Source organism: Mustelus asterias, chromosome 14 (assembly GCF_964213995.1).
Source record: "Mustelus asterias chromosome 14, sMusAst1.hap1.1, whole genome shotgun sequence".
NCBI classification, from domain to species: domain Eukaryota; kingdom Metazoa; phylum Chordata; class Chondrichthyes; order Carcharhiniformes; family Triakidae; genus Mustelus; species Mustelus asterias.
The window spans coordinates 32314372-32335535 of NC_135814.1; the positions used below are offsets into that span (position 1 = coordinate 32314372).

Genomic DNA, 21164 nt, shown 5'->3' on the forward strand with positions numbered 1-21164 from the left:
CTGTAGAGGATCAGAAGGACCTTGGGGTCCGGGTCCATAGGACTCTAAAATCGGCCCCGCAGGTGGATAAGAAGGCGTATGGTGTGCTGGCCTTTATCAATCGAGGGATTGAGTTTAGGAGTCCGGGGATAATGATGCAGCTATATAAGACCCTCGTCAGACCCCACTTGGAGTACTGTGCACAGTTCTGGTCGCCTACTTACAGGAAGGATGTGGAAAACATTGAAAGGGTGCAGAGGAGATTTACAAGGATGTTGCCTGGATTGAGTGGCATGCCTTATGAGGATAGGCTGAGGGAGCTCGGTCTTTTCTCCTTGGAGAGATGTAGGATGAGAGGAGACCTAATAGAGGTATATAAGATGTTGAGAGGCATAGATCGGGTGGACTCAGAGGTTTTTTCCCAGGGTGGAAATGGCTGCTACGCGAGGGCACAGGTTTAAGGTGCTGTGGGGTAGGTACAGGGGAAATGTTAGGGGGAAGTTTTTCACAGAGGTAGTGGGCGAGTGGAATCAGCTGCCGTCAGTGGTGGTGGAGGCAAACTCAATAGGGTCTTTTAAGAGACTCCTGGATGAGTACATGGGACTTAATAGGATGGAGGGATATAGGTAGGCCTAGAAGGTAGGGATATTTTCGACACAACCTGTGGGACCGAAGGGCCTGTTTTGTGCTGTAGTTTTTCTATGTTTCTTTACCCTTTGATCCCCTTTGCCCCAAGTGCTATATCTAGCTGCTTCTTGAAAACCTACAATGTTTTGGCCTCAACTACTTTTTGTGGTAGCGAATTTCACAGGCTGACCACTCTGGGTGAAAAGGTTTTTCCTCATCTAAATGGTTCTAAACAGTCCACCCAGCATCCTCAGACTATGGCCCCTGGTTTTGGACACCCCCACCATTGGGAACATTATTTTTGCATCGACCCTGTCTAGCCCTGTTAGAATTTCATAGGTTGCCCCCTCATTCTTCTGAATTCCAGCGAATACAATCCTAACTGACAAGATCTCTCCTCGTACATCAGTCCTATCATCCCAGGAATCAGCCTGGTAAACCTTCTCTGCACTCCCTCTAGAGCAAGAACATCCTTCCTCAGATAAGGAGACCAAAACTGCACACAATATTCCACGTTTGACTTCACCAAGGCCCTGTATTATTGGGACCTACATTTGTCTTCACCAATCTTTTTCTCCTTACATACCTTTAGAAACTTTAGTCAGTTTTTATGTTCCCCACAAGCTTACTCTCATATACCTTCTTAATCAGTCCCTTGGTCCTCCTTTACTGAATTCTAAACTGCTCGCAATCCTGAGGTCTGTTGTTTTTCTTGGCCAATTTATATGCCTGTCCCTCTAATATTATCTCTAATTTATCTTGTAAGCCATGGTTTGGCCACCTGTCCCATTTTACTTTGATGCCAGACAGGAATAAACAATTATTGAAATTCAGCCATACACTCAAACAAACAAAGAACAAAGAACAATACAGCACAGGAACAGGCCCTTCGGCCCTCCAAGCCCGCGCCGCTCCCTGGTCCAGGATTGAATCCTGAATCCAGGATCCCCGCCCAATTTTCCAGCCTATCTACATCCTAATATCCTATCCACCGAGCTGTCCCTCACAGCTACGATGCTTTGTTCATCACAACCTATTAACTCACCCCCACCCCCCCATTCCAGACCATGTGATCTCCAGGGAGAGGCGAAAACCCAGAGTGAAAACCCCAGGGCCAATATGGGGAAAAGAAAATCTGGGAAATTCCTCTCCGACCCCCTGAGGCGATCGAAACGAGTCCAGGAGATCACACTGGCCCTGATCAGAAAATGCTTCCCAACCCTATTCATTTCCACTTCTGCTTTACGAACACCATCTGAATTCCCTGCCCCCGAGACAGGTTCCCAACTATCCGCAGTCTCGCTCTGTACTGGCACCAGCAAGATGATCATAGAATGAAGCCTTGAAACGAGAAACAAAGAACAATTAGCCCGCGCCGCTCCCTAGTCCAAACTAGACCACTCTTTTGTATCCCTCCATTCCCACTCCGTTCATATAGCTGTCTAGATAAGTCTTAAACGTTCCCAGTGTGTCCGCCTCCACCACCTTGCCCGGCAACACATTCCAGGCCCCCACGACCCTCTGTGTAAAATATGTCCTTCTGATATCTGTGTTAAACCTCCCCCCCTTCACCTTGAACCTATGACCCCTCGTGAACGTCACCACCGACCCGGGGAAAAGCTTTCCACCGTTCACCCGATCTATGCCTGTCATAATTTTATACACCTCTATTAAGTCTCCCCTCATCCTCCGTCTTTCCAAGGAGAACAACCCCAGTTTCCCCAATCTCTCCTCATAACCAAGCCCCTCCATACCAGGCAACATCCTGGTAAACCTCCTCTGTACTCTCTCCAAAGCCTCCACGTCCTTCTGGTAGTGTGGCGACCAGAACTGGACGCAGTATTCCAAATGCGGCCGAACCAATGTTCTATACATCTGCAACATCAGACCCCAACTTTTATACTCTATGCCCCGTCCTATAAAGGCAAGCATGCCATATGCCTTCTTCACCACCTTCTCCACCTGTGACGTCACCTTCAAAGATCTGTGGACTTGCACACCCAGGTCCCTCTGCGTCTCTACACCCTTTATGGTTCTTCCATTTATCGTGTAGCTCCTCCCTACATTATTCCCACCAAAATGCATCACTTCGCATTTATCAGGATTGAACTCCATCTGCCATTTCTTTGCCCAAATTTCCAGCCTATCTATATCCTTCTGTAGCCTCTGACAATGTTCCTCACTATCTGCAAGTCCTGCCATTTTCGTGTCGTCCGCAAACTTACTGATCACCCCAGTTACTCCTTCTTCCAGATCATTTATATAAATCACAAACAGCAGAGGTCCCAATACAGAGCCCTGCGGAACACCACTAGTCACAGGCCTCCAGCCGGAAAAAGACCCTTCCACTACCACCCTCTGTCTTCTATGACCAAGCCAGTTCTCCACCCATCTAGCCACCTCCCGCTTTATCCCATGAGATCCAACCTTTTTCACTAGCCTACCATGAGGGACTTTGTCAAACGCTTTACTAAAGTCCATATAGACAACATCCACGGCCCTTCCTTCGTCAACCATTCTGGTCACTTCTTCAAAAAACACCACCAGGTTAGTGAGGCATGACCTCCCTCTCACAAAACCATGCTGACTATCGTTAATGAGTTTATTCCTTTCTAAATGCGCATACATCCTATCTCTAAGAATCTTCTCCAACAACTTCCCCACCACGGACGTCAAGCTCACCGGCCTATAATTACCCGGGTTATCCTTCCTACCCTTCTTAAATAACGGGACCACATTAGCTATCCTCCAATCCTCTGGGACCTCACCTGCGTCCAGTGACAAGACAAAGATTTGCGTCAGAGGCCCAATGATTTCACCTCTCGTCTCCCTGAGCAGCCTTGGATAGATTCCATCAGGCCCTGGGGATTTGTCAGTCTTTATATTCTCTAACAAACCTAACACTTCCTCCTTTGTAATGGAGATTTTCTCCAACGGTTCAACACTCCCCTCCGAGACACTCCCAGTCAACACATCCCTCTCCTTTGTGAATACCGACGCAAAGTATTCATTTAGGATCTCCCCTACTTCTTTGGGCTCCTGAGAGGTCCGATTTTTTCCCTAACAACCCTTTTGTTCCTAACGTATGAATAAAATGCCTTGGGATTCTCCTTAATCCTGTCTGCCAAGAACATTTCGTGACCCCTTTTTGCTCTTCTAATTCCCCGTTTGAGTACTTTCCTACTTTCTTTGTACTCCTCCAGAGCTCCCTCCGTTTTTAGCTGCTTGGACCTAACATACGCCTCTCTTTTCTTTTTGACCAGTCCCTCAATTTCCTTGGTTATCCACGGTTCTCTAATCCTACCCTTCCTATCCTTCTTTTTTACAGGCACATGCTTGTCCTGTAGCCCTAACAACTGTTCCTTAAAAGACTGCCCACATACCAGATGTGGATTTACCCTCAAACAGCCTCTCCCAATCAAGAGCTGCCAATTTCTGCCTGATCCCACTAAAGTTAGCCTTCCCCCAATCCAACACCTTACCCTTGGGACACCACTCATCCTTTTCCATCACTATCCTAAAGCTAACAGAATTGTGGTCACTATTTGCCACATGTTCCTCTACCAAAACTTTGAAGACCTGACCGGGCTCATTCCCCAGTACCAGGTCCAGTATAGCCCCCTCTCTAGTCGGGCTGTCTACATATTGTTCCAACGAACCCTCCTGTACACATTTTACAAATTCCTCCCCATCCAGAGTCCCTGCCCTCAGCGATTTCCAGTCTATACCAGGGAAATTGAAGTCTCCCACTACAACAACCCTATTTTTCCTGCACCTATCCAGTATCTCCTGACATATCCATTCTTCCACTTCCCTTGGGCTGTTGGGGGGCCTGTAGTACACCCCCAACATAGTGACTGCGCCTTTCCTGTTTCTAAGCTCCACCCAGAGTGACTCGTTACACGACCCCTCTGAATTGTCCTCCCTCTGCACCGCTGTAATATGCTCTCCAACTAATACCGCTACTCCCCCACCTCTTTTGGCCCCTCCTCTGTCTCGCCTAAAACACTTGTACCCTGGAATATTCAGCTGCCAGTCCTGTCCCTCTTTCAACCAAGTCTCTGTCACCGCAACCACATCCAAATTCCTCGTGCGCATTAAGGCCCCAAGTTCGTCTGTCTTACCTGCTACGCTCCTTGCATTGAAGTATAAGCACTCCAGACCTCCAGGCCCAGTGAGGTCGTCCTCCCCCAGAGTGCTCTTCTTCTTTGCCAGCCTTGTCCCAGCCCCAAGCTCGTCCCCAGCCTCCACACTTGTAGACCTAACTCCTTGAATGTTTGCCATTGCCTGTCCACTGTCATCCCTTTAAGTAATGTTTCCCAATCTATTGTAGCAAACTCATGCCTCAGATCATTGTAGGTTCTTTTATTAAGATTCAGGACCCAAGCTTCAGATCAACTACATCACTCTCCACCTTGATGAAAAATTCTATTATGTTATGTCGCTCATCCCTAAGAGGTCTTGCACAACTAGATTGCCAATTATTCTTTTCTTATTACTCAATACCCAGTCTAGAATGGCCTGCTCTCTTGTTGGTTTCTCAACTTATTGGTCCAGAAACCATCCTGTATGCACTCCAGGAATTTCTCCTCTATGGTATTGTGACTAATTTGATTTGTCCAATCTATATGCAGATTGAAATCACCCATAATTACAGATGTTTCTTTATTGCATTCATCTCTAATTTTCTGTTTGTCGTTCCCAACATCACTGCAGTTTGGAGGTCTATATACAACCCCTCACATTTTTTGCCCTTGGTGTTCCTTAGCTCTACCCATATTGATGCCACATTGTTGGAGCGAATAGCCTTCCTCAACATGGTGCTAATTTCTTGTTGAGCCAGCAACTGTACCGCCTTTACCTTTTGGTCTGTCCAACCTAAATACCCCTGGATGTTCAGTTCCCATCCCTGGTCATCCTGCAGCCATGTCTCCATAATCCCGACAATATCGTACCTGTTTACATCTTCTTGTGCGATTAATTCATTCACTTTATTGTGAATGTGCCACACCCGTAAAGGTACAAAGCTTTCACCTTGTTTTTTTTTAAACATTACTGGTCCTATTCCCACTATTTTTCACTGAGGCCCTTGAATCTGGCCCTTGGTTTCTCTGCCTCTCATTTTTTTTTTAAATTCCCCTTTTGGTCTTTGCCTTTGATTCCCTCTCCTCTCAGTCCTTGCATAGGTTCCTGCCCCCCTGCCATTTTAGTTTAAACCCTCCCTGACTACTCTAGCAAATAATTACCTAGGACATCAGTCCCGGTCCTGCCCAGGTGTAACTCATCCATTTTGTACTGGTCCTACCTTTCCCAGAACTGGTCCCAATGTTCCAGGAATCTGAAACCCTCCCCCTCACACCATCTCTTCCGCCACAAATTCATCTGACATATCCTGCTATTTCTATTTTGACTAGCACGTGAGATCACTACCTTGAGGTCTGACTTTTCAACTTTCTTCCTAACTCCCTATATTCTGCTTGTAGGACTTCATCCTTTTTTTTTAAAACCTATGTCATTGGTACCGATGTTTACCATGACCACTGGCTGTTCTCCCTCCCCCTTAACCCTAGCACCAGGGAGGCAACAGACCATCCTGGAGTCTCGTTTGTGGCCACAGAAACACATATCTATTCCCCTTACAATTGAATCCCCTATAAACTATTGCATTTCCACACTTTTTACTCCTCTCCTCTGCAGCAGAACCAATTGTGGTGCAACAAATTTGGCTATTGCTCCTTTCGCCAAAGAGGTAATTTCCCTCAACAGTATCCAAAATGGCATATATCTGTTTTTCAGGGAGATAGCCACAGGAGATTCCTGCACTGCCTATCTTGCCCTCTTGAAATGCCTGGTGGTCACCCATTCCCTTTACTGCCTGGGGAATCTTAGTCTGCGGTGTGACCTATTCTCTGTACATGCTATCCATGATACTCTCCACCTCATGGATGCTCCAGTGTCCCCAGCCGTCGCTCCAGATCCGAAAGCTGGGCTTCCAGGAGCTGCAGAAAGAGAAACTTCCTAAACACATGCTGTCCCCTGACACTGGAAGTGTTTCCAGCTTCCCACGCGGGGCATGAAGAGCACACCTGGGTTTGGAGCTCTTCTGTCATGACTTACACCTTTATGTTAAACATTTGGAAGATGCTCAATATCAGATTATATCCAATTTTTTAGGGCCCTTCTTTCCTGGTCCCCATTATTACTGAATATAACTCCTACAAATTATAAACCACAAAAAGACCTCTGAAACTATCAGTGATAAAAGTATTAAATACTTATCCAACCTTACCCACTACTTACCAATCAGCTCTCTCCCTCATGTCCTCTTCTACTGCGGCAGGGCAAAGATCACTCTCCTGAAGATTTAAAAGTTAGAAAGGAGAAAAAGAAAAAAGGCACCTCCATCTCCTCTGCACCGAATTCCCACTCAGCTCCAAATTCCTGATACCCATGCTCATTCTGGCTGTGTCTCACTCCGGATGGATGTCATCTCCCACTGTTCATGTGCAAAGCTCACTGAGTGCGCTTTTAAGCCCCTTTCTTAAATAGAGCTGAAGTGAGCTGAGACAACACACAGTTAAACTTTGAAGGTATTCAAGCATATTGAGGCCCTAATCAGACTTCAGGCGATTGACAGGTAACTGCCACTCAGCAAGCTGGGTCAGCTCCTTATTCACCTGTTAACTAGACAACTGAACTTGCAAAGAAAAAGACTTACCAATTCAATTCCCACTCAGCTCCAAATTCTTGATACCCTCACTCGGTCTGGCGGTTTCTCACTCGGGATGCGTGTTCTCTCCCACGGTTTGTGTGCAAAGCTATGCCACTTTGCTGACCATCCACAATAACCTTTGTTCGTCAAGAATCTTTCTACCTCTGCCTTAAAAACATTCAATGACCCTGTTTCTATCACTCTGTGGAATAGAGTTCAGCAGATTCAAGATCTGCGGAGAAAAAAAATCTCCATCTGAAATGGGAAACCCCTTGTCTCCCCTAGTTATGCTGTCTCCCATAAAGGGAAACCCTTTCAGCACCCACTGTCAGTTCCCCTCAGGATCTTGTGTTTCAATAAGATCACCTCTCATTCTTCTAAATTTCAATGGACATTTCCCCAACCATCCCTCATATGAAAACACCATCATCCGAGGAATCAGTTGAGTGAACCTTCTCTCAACTGTTTCTAATGTAATAATGTCCTTTTGTAAATAAAGAGACCAAAAATGTAAACTGTATTCTAGATGTGGTCACATAAATGCCCTGTACAGCTGTAGTAAACATCCCTACTTTTATATTCTATTCCCCTTATGATAAACAACAACATTCCATTTGTCTTCCAAATCACTCACTGTACCTGCATGCTAACTTTTTGTGATTCATGGACCTGGATACCCAGATCCCCCTCTGTAATTCCTCTCTATTTAGGTAGTTTGCTACTTTTCTATGCTTCCTGTCAAAGTGGACAAATTTACATTTTCCCACATTAAACTCCATCTGAATTTTTTGCCCACCCAATCTATCCATATTCCTTTGCAGATCCCTTATGTTCTCTTCACAACTTTTTTCCTGTCTATCATTGTGTTATCAGCAAATTTAGCAACTACATATGTTCCCTCATTCAAATCACTAATATAGATAGTAAATATTTGAAGCCCAAGTACTGAACTCTGTGGCATTCCATTGATTACATCTTGACAACCCAAAAATGACTAATGCCTGTTTCTGGTATCTAACCAATCCTCTATCCATACTAATATGCTACCTCCTACACCACAAGTTCTCATTGTGTAGCAAGCTTTCATGTGGCACCTTGACAAATATCTACTGGAAGTCTAAGTGCACCACATCCACAGATTCCCCTTTATCCTTATCGCTACTCAAAGAACTGTAGTTAAACACAATTTCCTTTTACCAGGCCACCTTCCCTACATGATTGCATTGCAATTTTCTAAGTAGCCAGCTCTAACTTCCTTAATAGAATCCAGAATTTTCCCCATGACAGAGGTTAATCTAACCAGACTATATTTTTTTGCTTTTAGTTTTCCTCCTTTCTTGAATAGAGGATTCACCTCACTATTTTTTTAAACTAATCGGATCTTTGTCAGCTTTTAGCTCTAATAAATTTATTTGGATCCTTTCCCTGGTGAATGTTATGTTTTAAGTTTAGCCCTCCTTTTCACATTGATTCACAATTATCTTTGGGATGTTATTTGCATCCACTGCAGTGAAGGAAGATGCAGCACAACAGTTCAATTCATCCACCACATCCTTTTCTTTTCAAAGAGTAGGAATTAATGGGTCCTTTTCAAATTGGCAGGGAGTAACTAGTGGGGTGCCGCTGGGATCCCAGCTACTCACAATATATATTAATGATTTGGATGAGGGAATAAAATGTAACATTGCAGTTTACAAGTTGGATGGGAGGGTGAACTGTGACGAGGGTGCAGAGATCCTTCAGCATGATTTGGACAGGTTGGGTGAGTGGGTAAATCAATGGCAGTATTATTTGGATAAATGTGAGTTTATTCACTTTGGAAGCAAAAACAAGTAGGCAGATTACTATCTAAGTGGCTGTAAATTGGAAGAGGGGAGTGTGCAGAGGGACCTGGATGTCCTTGTGCACCAGACGCTGAAGGTAAGCATGCAGGTGGAGCAGCCAGTAAAGGCGGCAAATGGTATGTTGGCCTTCATTGCGAGAGGTTGCGAGTACAGGATGTGTTGTTGCAATTATACAGGACCTTGGTGAGGCCACACCTAGAATAGTGCATGCAGTTTTGGTCTCCTTTTCTGAGGAAAGATGTTCTTGCTCTCGAGGGAGTGCAGCGAAGGTTTACCAGCCTGATTCTGGGATGGCGGGACTGATGTATGAGAGATTGACAAGGTCAGAATTGCTTTCACTGGAGTTCAGACGAATGAGGGGGGATCTCATAGAGACTTATAAAATTCTAACAGGACTAGACAGGGTAGATGCAGGGAGGATGTTCCCAGTGGTGGGGGAGTCCAGAAGCAGAGGTCACAGTCTCAGGATTCGGGGTAGACCATTTAGGATGGAGATGAGGAGACATTTCTTCACCCAAAGAGTGGTGAGCCTGTGGAATTCATTACCACAGGAAGTAGTTGATGCCTAAACATTGAATGTATTCAAGAGGCAGCTACATAAGCACTTGGGACGAATGGGGAGAAAGCAGGTTTAGTCTATTAAGTTGGACGATCAGCCATGATCATGATAAATGATGGAGCAGGCCCGAAGGGCCAAATGGCCTCCTCCTGCTCCTATCTTCTATGTTTCATTATTAATTCCCTCAACTCAGTCTCTAAAGGACCTACGCTTATTTGAGTTCCTATTTTCCTTTTTGAATGCCTGTAGAAACTCTTTCCATTTGTTTTTGTATTAGAATTAGAGAATCCCCACAGTGCAGAAGAGGCCATTTGGCCCCTCGAGTCCGCACCGACTGACAGAATATCTTACCAAGGTCCTCTTTCCCACTCTATCTCCATAACCCCACACATTTATCATGGGACTATTCCATCTAACCTTATGACACTAAGGGGCAATTCAGCACGGCCAGTATACCTAACCTGTACGTCTTTGGATTGTGGGAGGCAACCAAAGCAGAGGGGGAACCCACACAAACACGGGGAGAATGTGTAAACTCCAGTCACCTGAAGCCAGAAATGAACCCGGGTCCCTGGAGCTGAGAGGCAGCAGTGCTAACCATTGTGCCACCATGCCACTAGCTTTTTCACATACTCTAATTTCTCCCTTTAAGTCATTCTTTGCCGTTTTTTTCTCTTCTGCCTGATCTTCTGACTTGTTACTAAAATTCACAGAATTGTCTGCACTTACGTTTAATTTGATACCATCTTTAACTTAGTTACTCATGGATGGTGTATCCTTTTCAATGAGACTCTTTCTTTCTCACTGGAATGTATCTTTGCTGAGTGTTATGATCCAGCAAATGTTAATTGTTGTGCAAACCAAATCCCAAAGAGAAACTTGGTTTATATAATCATAACTTTTTTTCATATTTTGACCACGAGAAGATAAGGTTATGAATTCAAAGCCTCAAATTCCAAAAACGTAACACAAAATTACAACAGTGAAAATTAATCTTCTGAAACATCCCCCCACAAAGATTCCCTACTTGGTTGGACTCAAATAAGTATCCCTTTAGGTAACAATCCCTTATAGAAATTCCAGTACTAATACCTCCAAGGCAAAGCTACTGTCACTTTAGTGAGTCACACCATATAATCTCATCCCTCACTTCAACTCAGCTGTGGGAGTTCAAAACTTCTAAAAAGCAAACACTTCGCAAGCTTTGCTCGAAGGCTGCTTCAGCTTTCTTCCTAACACAGTGACACCCCAGGACATAGCCACTCCCTCTAAGCTCTCAACATCTAAGTACTTTTTTGTTTTCAACTTGATTCCATTGTATTTGGCCCCTCTCTGAAAAAAACTTTCCCCAGAATATAAAAATCTTTCATGTCCTCCCTATTGCCCCCACTATTGAACAAAATTCAAGAACTTTGTCCTGGGACAACGGGATTGATGTATGAGGAGAGATAGAGTTGGTTAGGACTATATTTGCTGGAGTTCAGAAGAATGAGGGAAGAGGGGATCTCAGAAACCTATAAATTTCTTACAGGATTAGACTAGATAGATACAGGAAGGATGTTCCTAAATGGAGGGGCTGTGCAGAACCAGAGGTCATAGTCTAAGGATATGGGATAGCCTTTTAGGACTGAAATGAGGAAAAATCTCTTCACGCAGAGTGGTAAGTCTGTGGAATTTGCTACAAGAAGTAGGTGAGGCCAAAACATTGTTTTCAAGAAAGAGTTAGATTTAGTTCTTGGGATGAAGGGGATCAAAGGGTATGGGAAGACGGTGTGATCAGGCTATTGAGATGCATGATCAGCCATGATCATAGCAAATGGTGAAGCAGGCTTAAAGGGCCAAATGTTCTACTCCTACTCAGATTTTCTATGTTTTGTCTTATTTATTCAAGTTGTTTACCGCCCTTTGAAATAGAACTGAAAAGGGGATTTATCTCCCAATGCAAATTTTTGCTGGTCATTTACTTAAATTCAACTTAGCTATATTTATTTCAATTGCATGCCTTTCATACCTCTATTTCTTTAATGTTCTAAACCTTGTAGACAATCAGTCCCCAGTTTAACAGTCACAAATCTGCTTCACAGAATAACACAATAAACCCACAAAACAATGTGTTAGGAAACATCTCTGTAAATGTCTGTCACTGCCTTTCTACTGACCTTGTAACCTAATTTCGCACTTCAATTTAGCAGTCTCTGACTTCATACCCTCACAATTGCCCTTAAGTTTAAAACTTCTCTCCCTCAAATGGAATGCAAAATTCAATCATGTTATGATCACTGCTACCCAGGGAGTTCCTTAACTATTGAATCCCATCTTGATTTAGAATACTCTGCACTCTGGTTAGTTATAGAACATACTGCTGTAAGAAACCATTCCAAAACACCTGATAAGCTCACTTTATAAGCCAACCATGCCAATCTGATTCGTCCTATATGTAGATTAAAATCATCCATGATTATCACCATGCTTTTGTCACAAGCCCCCAATATTTCTTCCTGTAAACTCCATTCTACATTATGATTATGGCTCAGGGGCTTATAAACTACTCCCATTAGTGACTTCCTACCTTTACTATTCCTTATCTATATCCATACTGATTTTAGTGATGTCAACGACATCAAGTCTTTACTGTCAAACAGCTCAATCCATTACTGAAAATTGACTTTTAAAATGTGTCCAGTCACGTTGCTTCAGATTTCATGTGTAGATTTATTTTTCTATTTAGCTTTCTTTTCCTCTATTTTGATTTCTGTACCTGACTTCATATTGAATTTAATATTTTAACTTGCACCTCCTGGTTTATACTTTGTGCGCCAGTAAGGATCGAATATGATAGGTTGTTAAAAGAAAGCTGCAGCTTACCATGTTCAGTCCCCATATCCATTGTAGATGATGCAGCATTGTTTCAGATGTATGATGACCATAGGTTGCAGCTCAAAAGTTGGCAGTTGTAAGTTCGACAATAGCAAGCACCATTTGTTTCCCATTGTCTGCAAAATCTAGGCCATTATAAATGTATAAATGCTATAGGTAAGATTTAAGCTACTTAACTGATGCATAATTTTGCCACGTTTTAGGTTTAAAGCTATGTTGAATCCTAGACATTTCAATTCTTGAAGGAAAATTGGCAGATGAAGTGGTTCAAAAGAAAAACAATTTTATTGATTAAAAGCAAAATACTGCAGATGCTGGAATCTTGAAACAAAAACAGAAAATGCTGGAAAATCTCAGCAGGTCTGGCAGCATTTGTGGAGAGAGAATAGAGCCAATGTTTCGAGTCTGGATGACCGAGTTGAACCCAGGGTCATCTAGACTTGAAACGTTGGCTCTATTCTCTCTCCACAGATGCTGTCAGACCTGCTGAGATTTTCCAGCATTTTCTGAATATTGATTACATTGATTTTTTTAAAAAAAGTGATGCCTGTTCATATTTTAATTGTGATTACCGTCAAAGCATTTTATAAAAAAAAACATTGCTTCCTTTTGGAAAATTGTGACTTCAGTTTCAAGTTTAATTGGTCCATTATTTATAAACATATATTTGCATATTAATAGAGGTAAGTCAAGTGTGGACAAGTAACAAATATGTCAGCGGAGTCCTGATCTAAACATGAGCACAAGGGCGAGCTTTTCAGTGACTGGCATTACACCAGAAGCAGCAGTTTATTGTAATAGGTCAATAAATCTAACCCAACACATCCACGATAGGGCTCCTGAGGCAGTATCTATTTTTCTGGGGGCAGAGAAAAAAATAATATGGTGGCAGCACAGCTGCCTCAGTGCCAGGGATCCAAGTTCAATTCTGACCTTGGGTCACTGTGTGGAGTTTGCACATTCTCCCCGTTTCTGTGTGGGATTCTTCTGGATGCTCCGATTTTCTCCCACAGTCCAAAGGTGTGTGGGTTAGGTAGATTGGCCATGCTAAATTGCCCTTTAGTGTCAGGGGAACTAGCAGGGTGGATACATGGGGTTTCAGGAATAGGGCTTGGGTGGGATTGTCAGTGCAGATTCAGTGGGCTGAATGGCCTCCTTCTGCACTGTAGGATTCGATGCAGCTCAACTATTTGCAACTGCTTCTTGAAGACTACCATTTCTTAGTCAAGATTTAGGGTTTAAGGATTCAGCTTCATTTCACTGATAACGATGCAGCCTAAAGCAGGATCTGGACCCAGGTATGGGCTGATCAATGGCAGGTAACGCAAGAGATTGGTGGAGCTTCAACAGTCCCAGCAACAAAATACCAGGTTGCAATAAAGCTGGATGTAAAGGTCGCGCTGAAAGCAACATCTGTTCCTCTCAAGCCAGTCTCCAGTTCCCCTTCTGCCCCTCCACTGTTGTGTAGGGGGCACTATGCTGAGTGATGGGGGTAGAGGCTCTGTCTACCTGGCCATTGTCGACGACCTGGCTTCAGAGATTCTGGAGCTGGTGGCCAACAAGGCCCAAGACAACAAGCAGGTCTATCATCCCTGCCACCTACAGTTCATCATCTGCAATGACGAGGAGCCATTGTAGCCCAGGGCATGGTCCTGTCAAACATCCAGGCTGTCCTGCTGTCTAAGAAAACTGGGACATCCCTGCAAGGTTTAAAACTTGAAGGGTTAATATCAGAAAAGGTCACTTGAGACAAGTGGCAGATAGTAATCCTCCCTGAAGAGATTCAACCATGTCATAAATCAAAAAGTGTTGAAAATGTTGAAATACACTAAACACACAAAATTCCTCTTTAAAACCTGTCTGAATTCAAATGCAAAGTGATGCATTCTTGTAGTAGGAATGAGTGAGCGGGTGGTATATCACAACACCCAATGTACAACAAAGTAAGCAAACTTCTGAAACAATATTTGATGCTGAAAATTAAACAAAACTTTAGTAATATGAACTCATGAATGTGGTAAATGTTAAAATTAAGTGAAACAAATTTCTTAATTAATTGATTGTTTTACTGGGGCAAGAATAATCTCGGCAAATCATTGCTTGGTCAAGTTGCTAATGGAATAATCAATATGAATGCATTTCCTTGTCTGATAGAGTAATAGCATATCAATTATTTGAATTAAAGATTTTCTTTAATCCAGTGACCAGCACGAACGCCCTTCAGCAAAACAGCTCCTTCAGCATCCATTCATTGTAAAGAAACAAAAGCAGCCATTACGGGAAGATAAAATTATTAGCGGAAACAATTTCAAGCAGCAAAGCTCTGGACCTCAGGAATATTCTGTAACAAGGAAAAACAAATGATATGCATGAAATTATGTATTTTCTATGGAGGATTACAAATTTTTTAAATGTCTTGTATGTAAAAAGCAGTTTTTTATAGATTGCACTAAAACTTTTAAATTTTGAATTGTATATTACATTTCACATGAATTTCACTGCAAAATTTGTGTTGTTTCCTTTGGAGAATTAGGGAAATATTCTTTTGACAATGTTATCTTTAAAAACAGTAAGGAGTCTATCAACACCAGGTTAAAGTCCAACAGGTTTATTTGGGAGTTTATTTGGCTACCAAATAAACCTGTTGGACTTTAACTTGGTGTTGTTAGACTCCTTACTGTGTTTACCCCAGTCCAACGCCGGCATCTCCACCTCATCTTTAAAAACACCAGCACCCATCCATGTTAAGAACAATGTTTTTGTCTGTGTTGACTCAAACAAAATTTATAAGTTATCGCTTGCATCATAACACTAAAAGACAGCACTAAAAACACAATGGTCTTGATTATTTGAAATAGGAAATGGCTGGACTAGCCACTACTTTTGTGGTAGTCAATGATCGATCACATTGCAATGGCATGATTAAGGATTGGACAGTGCAGCTCCTGTTGGGTATATTGAACAAAACCATCATGTGGAAAATTACCCAGCTATGTCCTATCCAAAAAAGGCAGGAAAATTCAAAACAGCAAAATTACAGCCCAGTGTACACTCTGTTAAAGAGAAAGGAGGCATTGACAGTGCTATTAAGTGACAGTGACTGATGCTGACATTGGTACAAAAGATATGCCAGGGACAGGCATTTTAAAACTAATACTTGTCGAAATTAATTAGTACCCATGCAACAAAACTTGAGGGTTTGGATCTGCAAATTAAATAAAAACAAATCAACATGCATGCCTAACTGTTCAAATGACTCAAGGGGCTAGGTGAATGACTGCCCTCAACAGCAATGGAGCACTTGACAAAGTGTGGATTCAAGGAGCCATTGCAAAATGCTCCACTGGCTGGAATCATGTTCAGCACTAAGGGAGATGGCTATGGTTCATAGGAATCATAAGTAGGAGCAGAAGTAGCCCCAAGTCTGCTCTGCCATTTAATATGGCTGATCTCATCTCGGCCTCAACTCCACCTTCATAGGATGCCTACAGTGAAGGAGGCCATTCAGCCCATCGAGCTGCACCGATAATGATCCCATCCAGGTCCTAACCCTGTAACCCCATATATTTACCCTGCTAATCCCCCCGACATTAATGGACAATTTATCATGGCCAATCCACCTAACTCGCACATCTTTGGACTGCCCATTCATCATACCCCTTGAAATCCTTACTAATTAAAAATCTGTCCACCTCTTCCTTAAATCTACTCAAAGTCCTGGCATCCACCACGTTCTGGGGTAGTGAATTCCACACTCATGAGCCTTTGAGAGAAGTAATTTCTCATTTGTTTTAAATCTGCCACCCCTTATCCTAAAATTATGAACTTGTGTTCTATTCCTTTAGCAATAAATGCCAAGATTCCATTTGACTTTCTTATTAACTGCTGCATCGGCATACTAGCTTTCTGTGATTCATGCACGATACCCAGATCCCTCTGCACTGAAGTTCCTCTCCATTTAGATCATTTGCCTTTGTAGTTTTCCTACCAAAATGGATAACCTCAGTTATCCACATTAAACTTCTGCCAAACTTTGCTCCATTCACTTAACCTATCCACATCCATTTGTTGGAGGTCGATCATTTCAGTCACAGGACTTCAGGAATTCCCCAGGGTGGGGTCATCTTTAGCTGCTTCACCAGCAGCCTTCCCTCCATCATAAGGGCAGGAATGGCGATGTTTTGTTGATGATTACACACTGTTCAGTATCAGTCTTGGCTCCTCAGATATAGAAGCATTTCCATGTCCTAATGCAACAATATCTGGACAACTTCAGGCTTGGGTTGGTCAATGGCAAGTACTTTTTGCATTAATCACAATTAGGGAAATATGAGGTAATGGCCATCTCTAAGAGAATCTAATCATCTCCCATGGCACTCAGTGGTATTACCATTGCTGAATCACCCACATTCTAGAGAGGTGCTACCTTTGACCAGAAACTGAAAGTGGATCAGCCATATAAATACTGTGGCTACAGAAGTTTAGACTGGGAATTCTGTGAAAAATTCACCACCTTTCTAAATTCTGTTCACCATTTACATGGCACAAACAAAGATTGTCTTGCCTGGATGAGTGCAACTCCAACACTCAAGTTTGGTATCATTCAGGACAAAGCATCCCACTTGTTCAGCACCTGAAACATTCACTTCCTGCACCACTATGCAGTTGCAGCAGTGTATACAAGATGCACTGCAGCAACTCAACAAGCTTCTTTCAAAAGCACTTTCCAAACCTCTGACCTCTTACCACCTAAAAGAATAAGGGCTACAGAGGCATGGGAACATCACCACACATCAGCTTGACTTTGAACAATATTGCCATCAACCCTTATTACCATCACTATTGCTATATTGCCATCTTCCCTACAAGCACTGTGCATTTACTTACAACATATGGACTGTACTGGTACAAGGTGGCAGCTCTCCACAATGGCCAATTTAAGATTGGCAACAAATGCTAGCCTTGCAAGCAATGCCCAAATCCCATGAAAGAATAAAGATGGAACATGACTAGCATGACAAATTTACAGAATTCTTTTTCCAACCATCATCGTTCTCACAACTACCTCCTGAGAAAGCACAAGATCATTACCCAAGATGGCAGACTCCACTTACCTTCCAGTGCTTGACCAAACAAGTGGACAAATTCTTGGCAGGCTATTTGGGACCCTGCTTTACTTGCTCTAATCAGTGCCAATTTCAATTGCAGCATTTTCGTGCTGCACTCAGGCAAAACATATCAAGAACTTTAAGTAGCTATTAATGTGATTAGCATGTTTCAATGGTAGCAATCTTTTGAGAGTCAGAAAATTGTTGGTTTTAAGTTCCATTGCAGGGACTTGAGCTAGGGTGGGATTTCCATGCAGCAGTGAGAAGAACTGGTCATCACTACTTTTGTTGGTAGAACCTTGCTAGGTGCAAATAAGCAGTCTGTAAAAATGCCATTTAGGTTTGACACTTTAACTCTGGTTTCTCTCCAAAGATGCTGCCATCCAGCATTTTCTGTTTTTGTTGTTTGTAGAACAGGTACAAATAAACTGTATTCCCTGACATTACATGCCTATGCTTCTGACTGTTGAGCGATTTAATAATTTAGAAAAAATAGCATAAACCCAAGTTAACTAGCTGGCTAAGATTTCTGAGCTTGAAATTTTGATGTGGTCTATTCAGGATAAGAATGTTAACAAATCAATAACTGTCAATAATCAATGTCCTGGCTATACATTAGCTAAAAACTAAACATTAAAGGAATTGGCAGTTCAATCTCTGGATAGATGTCAAATCTGTTAAAATTCAGAGTTGTGGAGATAAAAACTGCAGGCTTATTCAAATAGAGGTTGGAATGCACCCACAATCTATGCAACTCATTTTGCATGCCACTTCTTATGAATACGCCTTGATGTCTCCAAACATCCCCATCTATTGTCAATTTGAAAAGTAGCAATTATTTGAGCACGATAGATATCTCCTTAAAAATGATTGGTGTGTGATAGATTAACATATTTAATATTGACACTGTAGGAATAAGTTTATTAAGTTCTTGCAAATCCATTAAGTCTATGCTACAACTTCAGGACATAAGTTTCTCAGAAGGTAATTAGTACACAAGATTTTGCACACTCAAAATAATCCCCAATGATTTGATTAGGGAGACTAATGAAACAAAACCATCCACTTCCAGACAGTGCCTCAGGGTGACTGAAGGGGGGTGCAGTCCACTAAGTTAGCCATGACAAAAATAAAATTGAAATCTAATTATCTTATATAGTTGTAACATAAATTTCATTTAATTCAGAATTTCTCAGTATATCGAAAAGTGAATCCAACTCATCAAATCACTTTTTAAAAATGCATCCAAAAATAATTATAACTATAGTGAGATTAATGGCACTCGACAGAATAAACTGGAAGTTTCCTCCTGCTTCCAATTATACCACTTGTTTCTGCCCATTTGGTCTGCACAGTCCAGCATTACTATTTGCAAATTCCATCCTCCATCACTGCACCATCCCCGTTTTCAAACCGTTGTTGGCTGTTTAATGGATGGTTGATGATTTGCTCACTGTGCAATTCTGATCAAGGCATATAAATGACATTTCAAACCCATATGGTCTATCAAAACTTAAATTCTAAGAATGAAACCAAGATTTTTGCAATTGTACTAAGTTCCTTTGAATGCTCACAGTAAGCAAATGTCTTAACTACACAAGAAACTTAGTGGTTATTTGCCACCCAAACCTCTGCTTATATTATAGCCAATGCAACATTATAATCATTGGATATTTCAAGAAATTATTTGCAGTCATGCAGGGAAATCAGTTTAAAACGTGGTGAAAGGCAAGATTCTTATGTTTACATTGCAAATCAAGTGAACATAACTAATGAAAATATATGCCACTTTTCTGTGCATACAGCAATTAAAGTCCTAGAAAGAAATAGCATGCATGTAGCCAGCTCCATCCTAATCTTTTTTGCCATTCCTATCTTTGATTTAATCCTCCTCCATAAACTTTTACCTTTTATTGGCTCTTCAGCGCAATATTCCCCCCCATCCCATCCCCAAAGACTGCCCAGCAACACTGAAGGCAACAATCGCATCTGCCTTGTTGCACATCATGAAACAAAAAAAATGATTTCTGGGAAGGCAAGAGGTGGGGATGACAGTCTACAGAGGAATATAGACAGTTGAGTGGGCAAAAACAGCAGATGGAATATAATGTAGAAAAATGTGAAGCTGTGCACTTTGGTAGGAAGAATAAAAGCTGAATATTATTTAAACTGAGAAAGACTGCAGAAAGCTGCAGCATAGAGGGATTTGGGCATCATTGAGTATAGACCACACAAAGCTAGCATTCAAGGTCAGCAGATAATAGGGAAGGCAAATGAAATGTTGGCCTTTATTTCAAAGGGAATGGACTATAAAAATAAGGAAGTCTTCCTAAAACTATGCAAGGTACTAGACCTGCAATACTGTGAACAGTTTGGTCCCCTTATCGAAGGAAATATGTCCTGGCTTTGGAGGCAGTCCAGAGAAGGTTCACTAGGTTGGTCCTGGTTAGGAGGGATTTTCTTATGAGGAGGTAGAGTAGGTTGGGCCTGTACTCAATGGAGTTGGAATGAGAAACAGCCATATTTAGACATAGGATTTTCAGGGGGCATGACAGGATAGATGCTGAGAGGTTATTTCCCTTTGTGAGAGAGCCTAGGACCAGAGGACATAATCTCAGGGTAAGGGGTCACCCATTTTAAGATGAGATGAGGAGGAACAACTTCTCCCAGAGGGTAATGAATTTGTGGAATTCTTTACTGCAGAAGGCTGTAGAGGCAGTGTCATTAAAATATTCAAGTTTGAGATGGACAGATTTTTTAATCAGTAAGGGAATTAAGGCTTATGGTAATTAGGCAAAGAGAAGGTGAGGATTGTATTAGATTGTATGATCTCACTGAATGGCAGAGCAGAATTAAGGGGCCAAATGGCCTGCTTCTGTGCCTATTTTTTTTTAAACAATTAAACCATCTATGCAGTTACTGAAGATTGGGCTGCTTGTTTTTTTCCGACTAACATTGGTGTTATTATCTAGTTAACAACATACTGATTCATGTATTAATATGAATACAAAATTGCTAAATTGACAAATTTACCATGATACTTCTGTCATTAGATTTTTCTACAAATTTTGGATGTTCAAACCTATCAATATTTCCATATCAGTTTAAGTATCTATCAATTTTAAGCACATTTTCAAAATAGGCAGTTCAGTTTTTGACAAGGGGAGTAACTGATGAATTATTTTAAGTGACAATTAGAGCTAAAGTAACCAATTGTGATACAAAGTTAAAAATCACATTCACAAATTCACCAAAGTGAGATCCCCGATGAGAAAAATATTCCAATTCTACCAGTAAAGGAGTAATTATTGCAAAACCTTATCTGAATCTTATTTGGAATTTATCTGAATCAATTTTACATCAAATTAGGTTTAGGCCCATTCTTATCCATCTGTTGTATCCATCCAAAAGTACTTGACAATGGAAAATGGTGCACTGTGTTCATGTACCAAGCAATA

General features: G+C 41.9%; 1 protein-coding gene across 7 annotated transcripts in view; it reads left to right on the plus strand.

The window, feature by feature from the left end:
- Positions 1-18149, plus strand: part of map3k19 (mitogen-activated protein kinase kinase kinase 19) — a 112802-nt gene extending 94653 nt beyond the window's left edge. For 6 of the 7 annotated variants that reach the window (XM_078228053.1, XM_078228050.1, XM_078228056.1 and 3 more), the window contains one exon: positions 14800-18149. In XM_078228053.1, the coding sequence (XP_078084179.1) occupies positions 14800-14962 (163 nt within the window). In that variant the 3' untranslated portion in view covers positions 14963-18149. Of the gene's footprint in view, positions 1-14783 lie in introns of all 7 variants that reach the window. The other variant, XM_078228051.1, reaches the window with a different exon arrangement.
- Positions 18150-21164: the final 3015 nt, after the last annotated feature.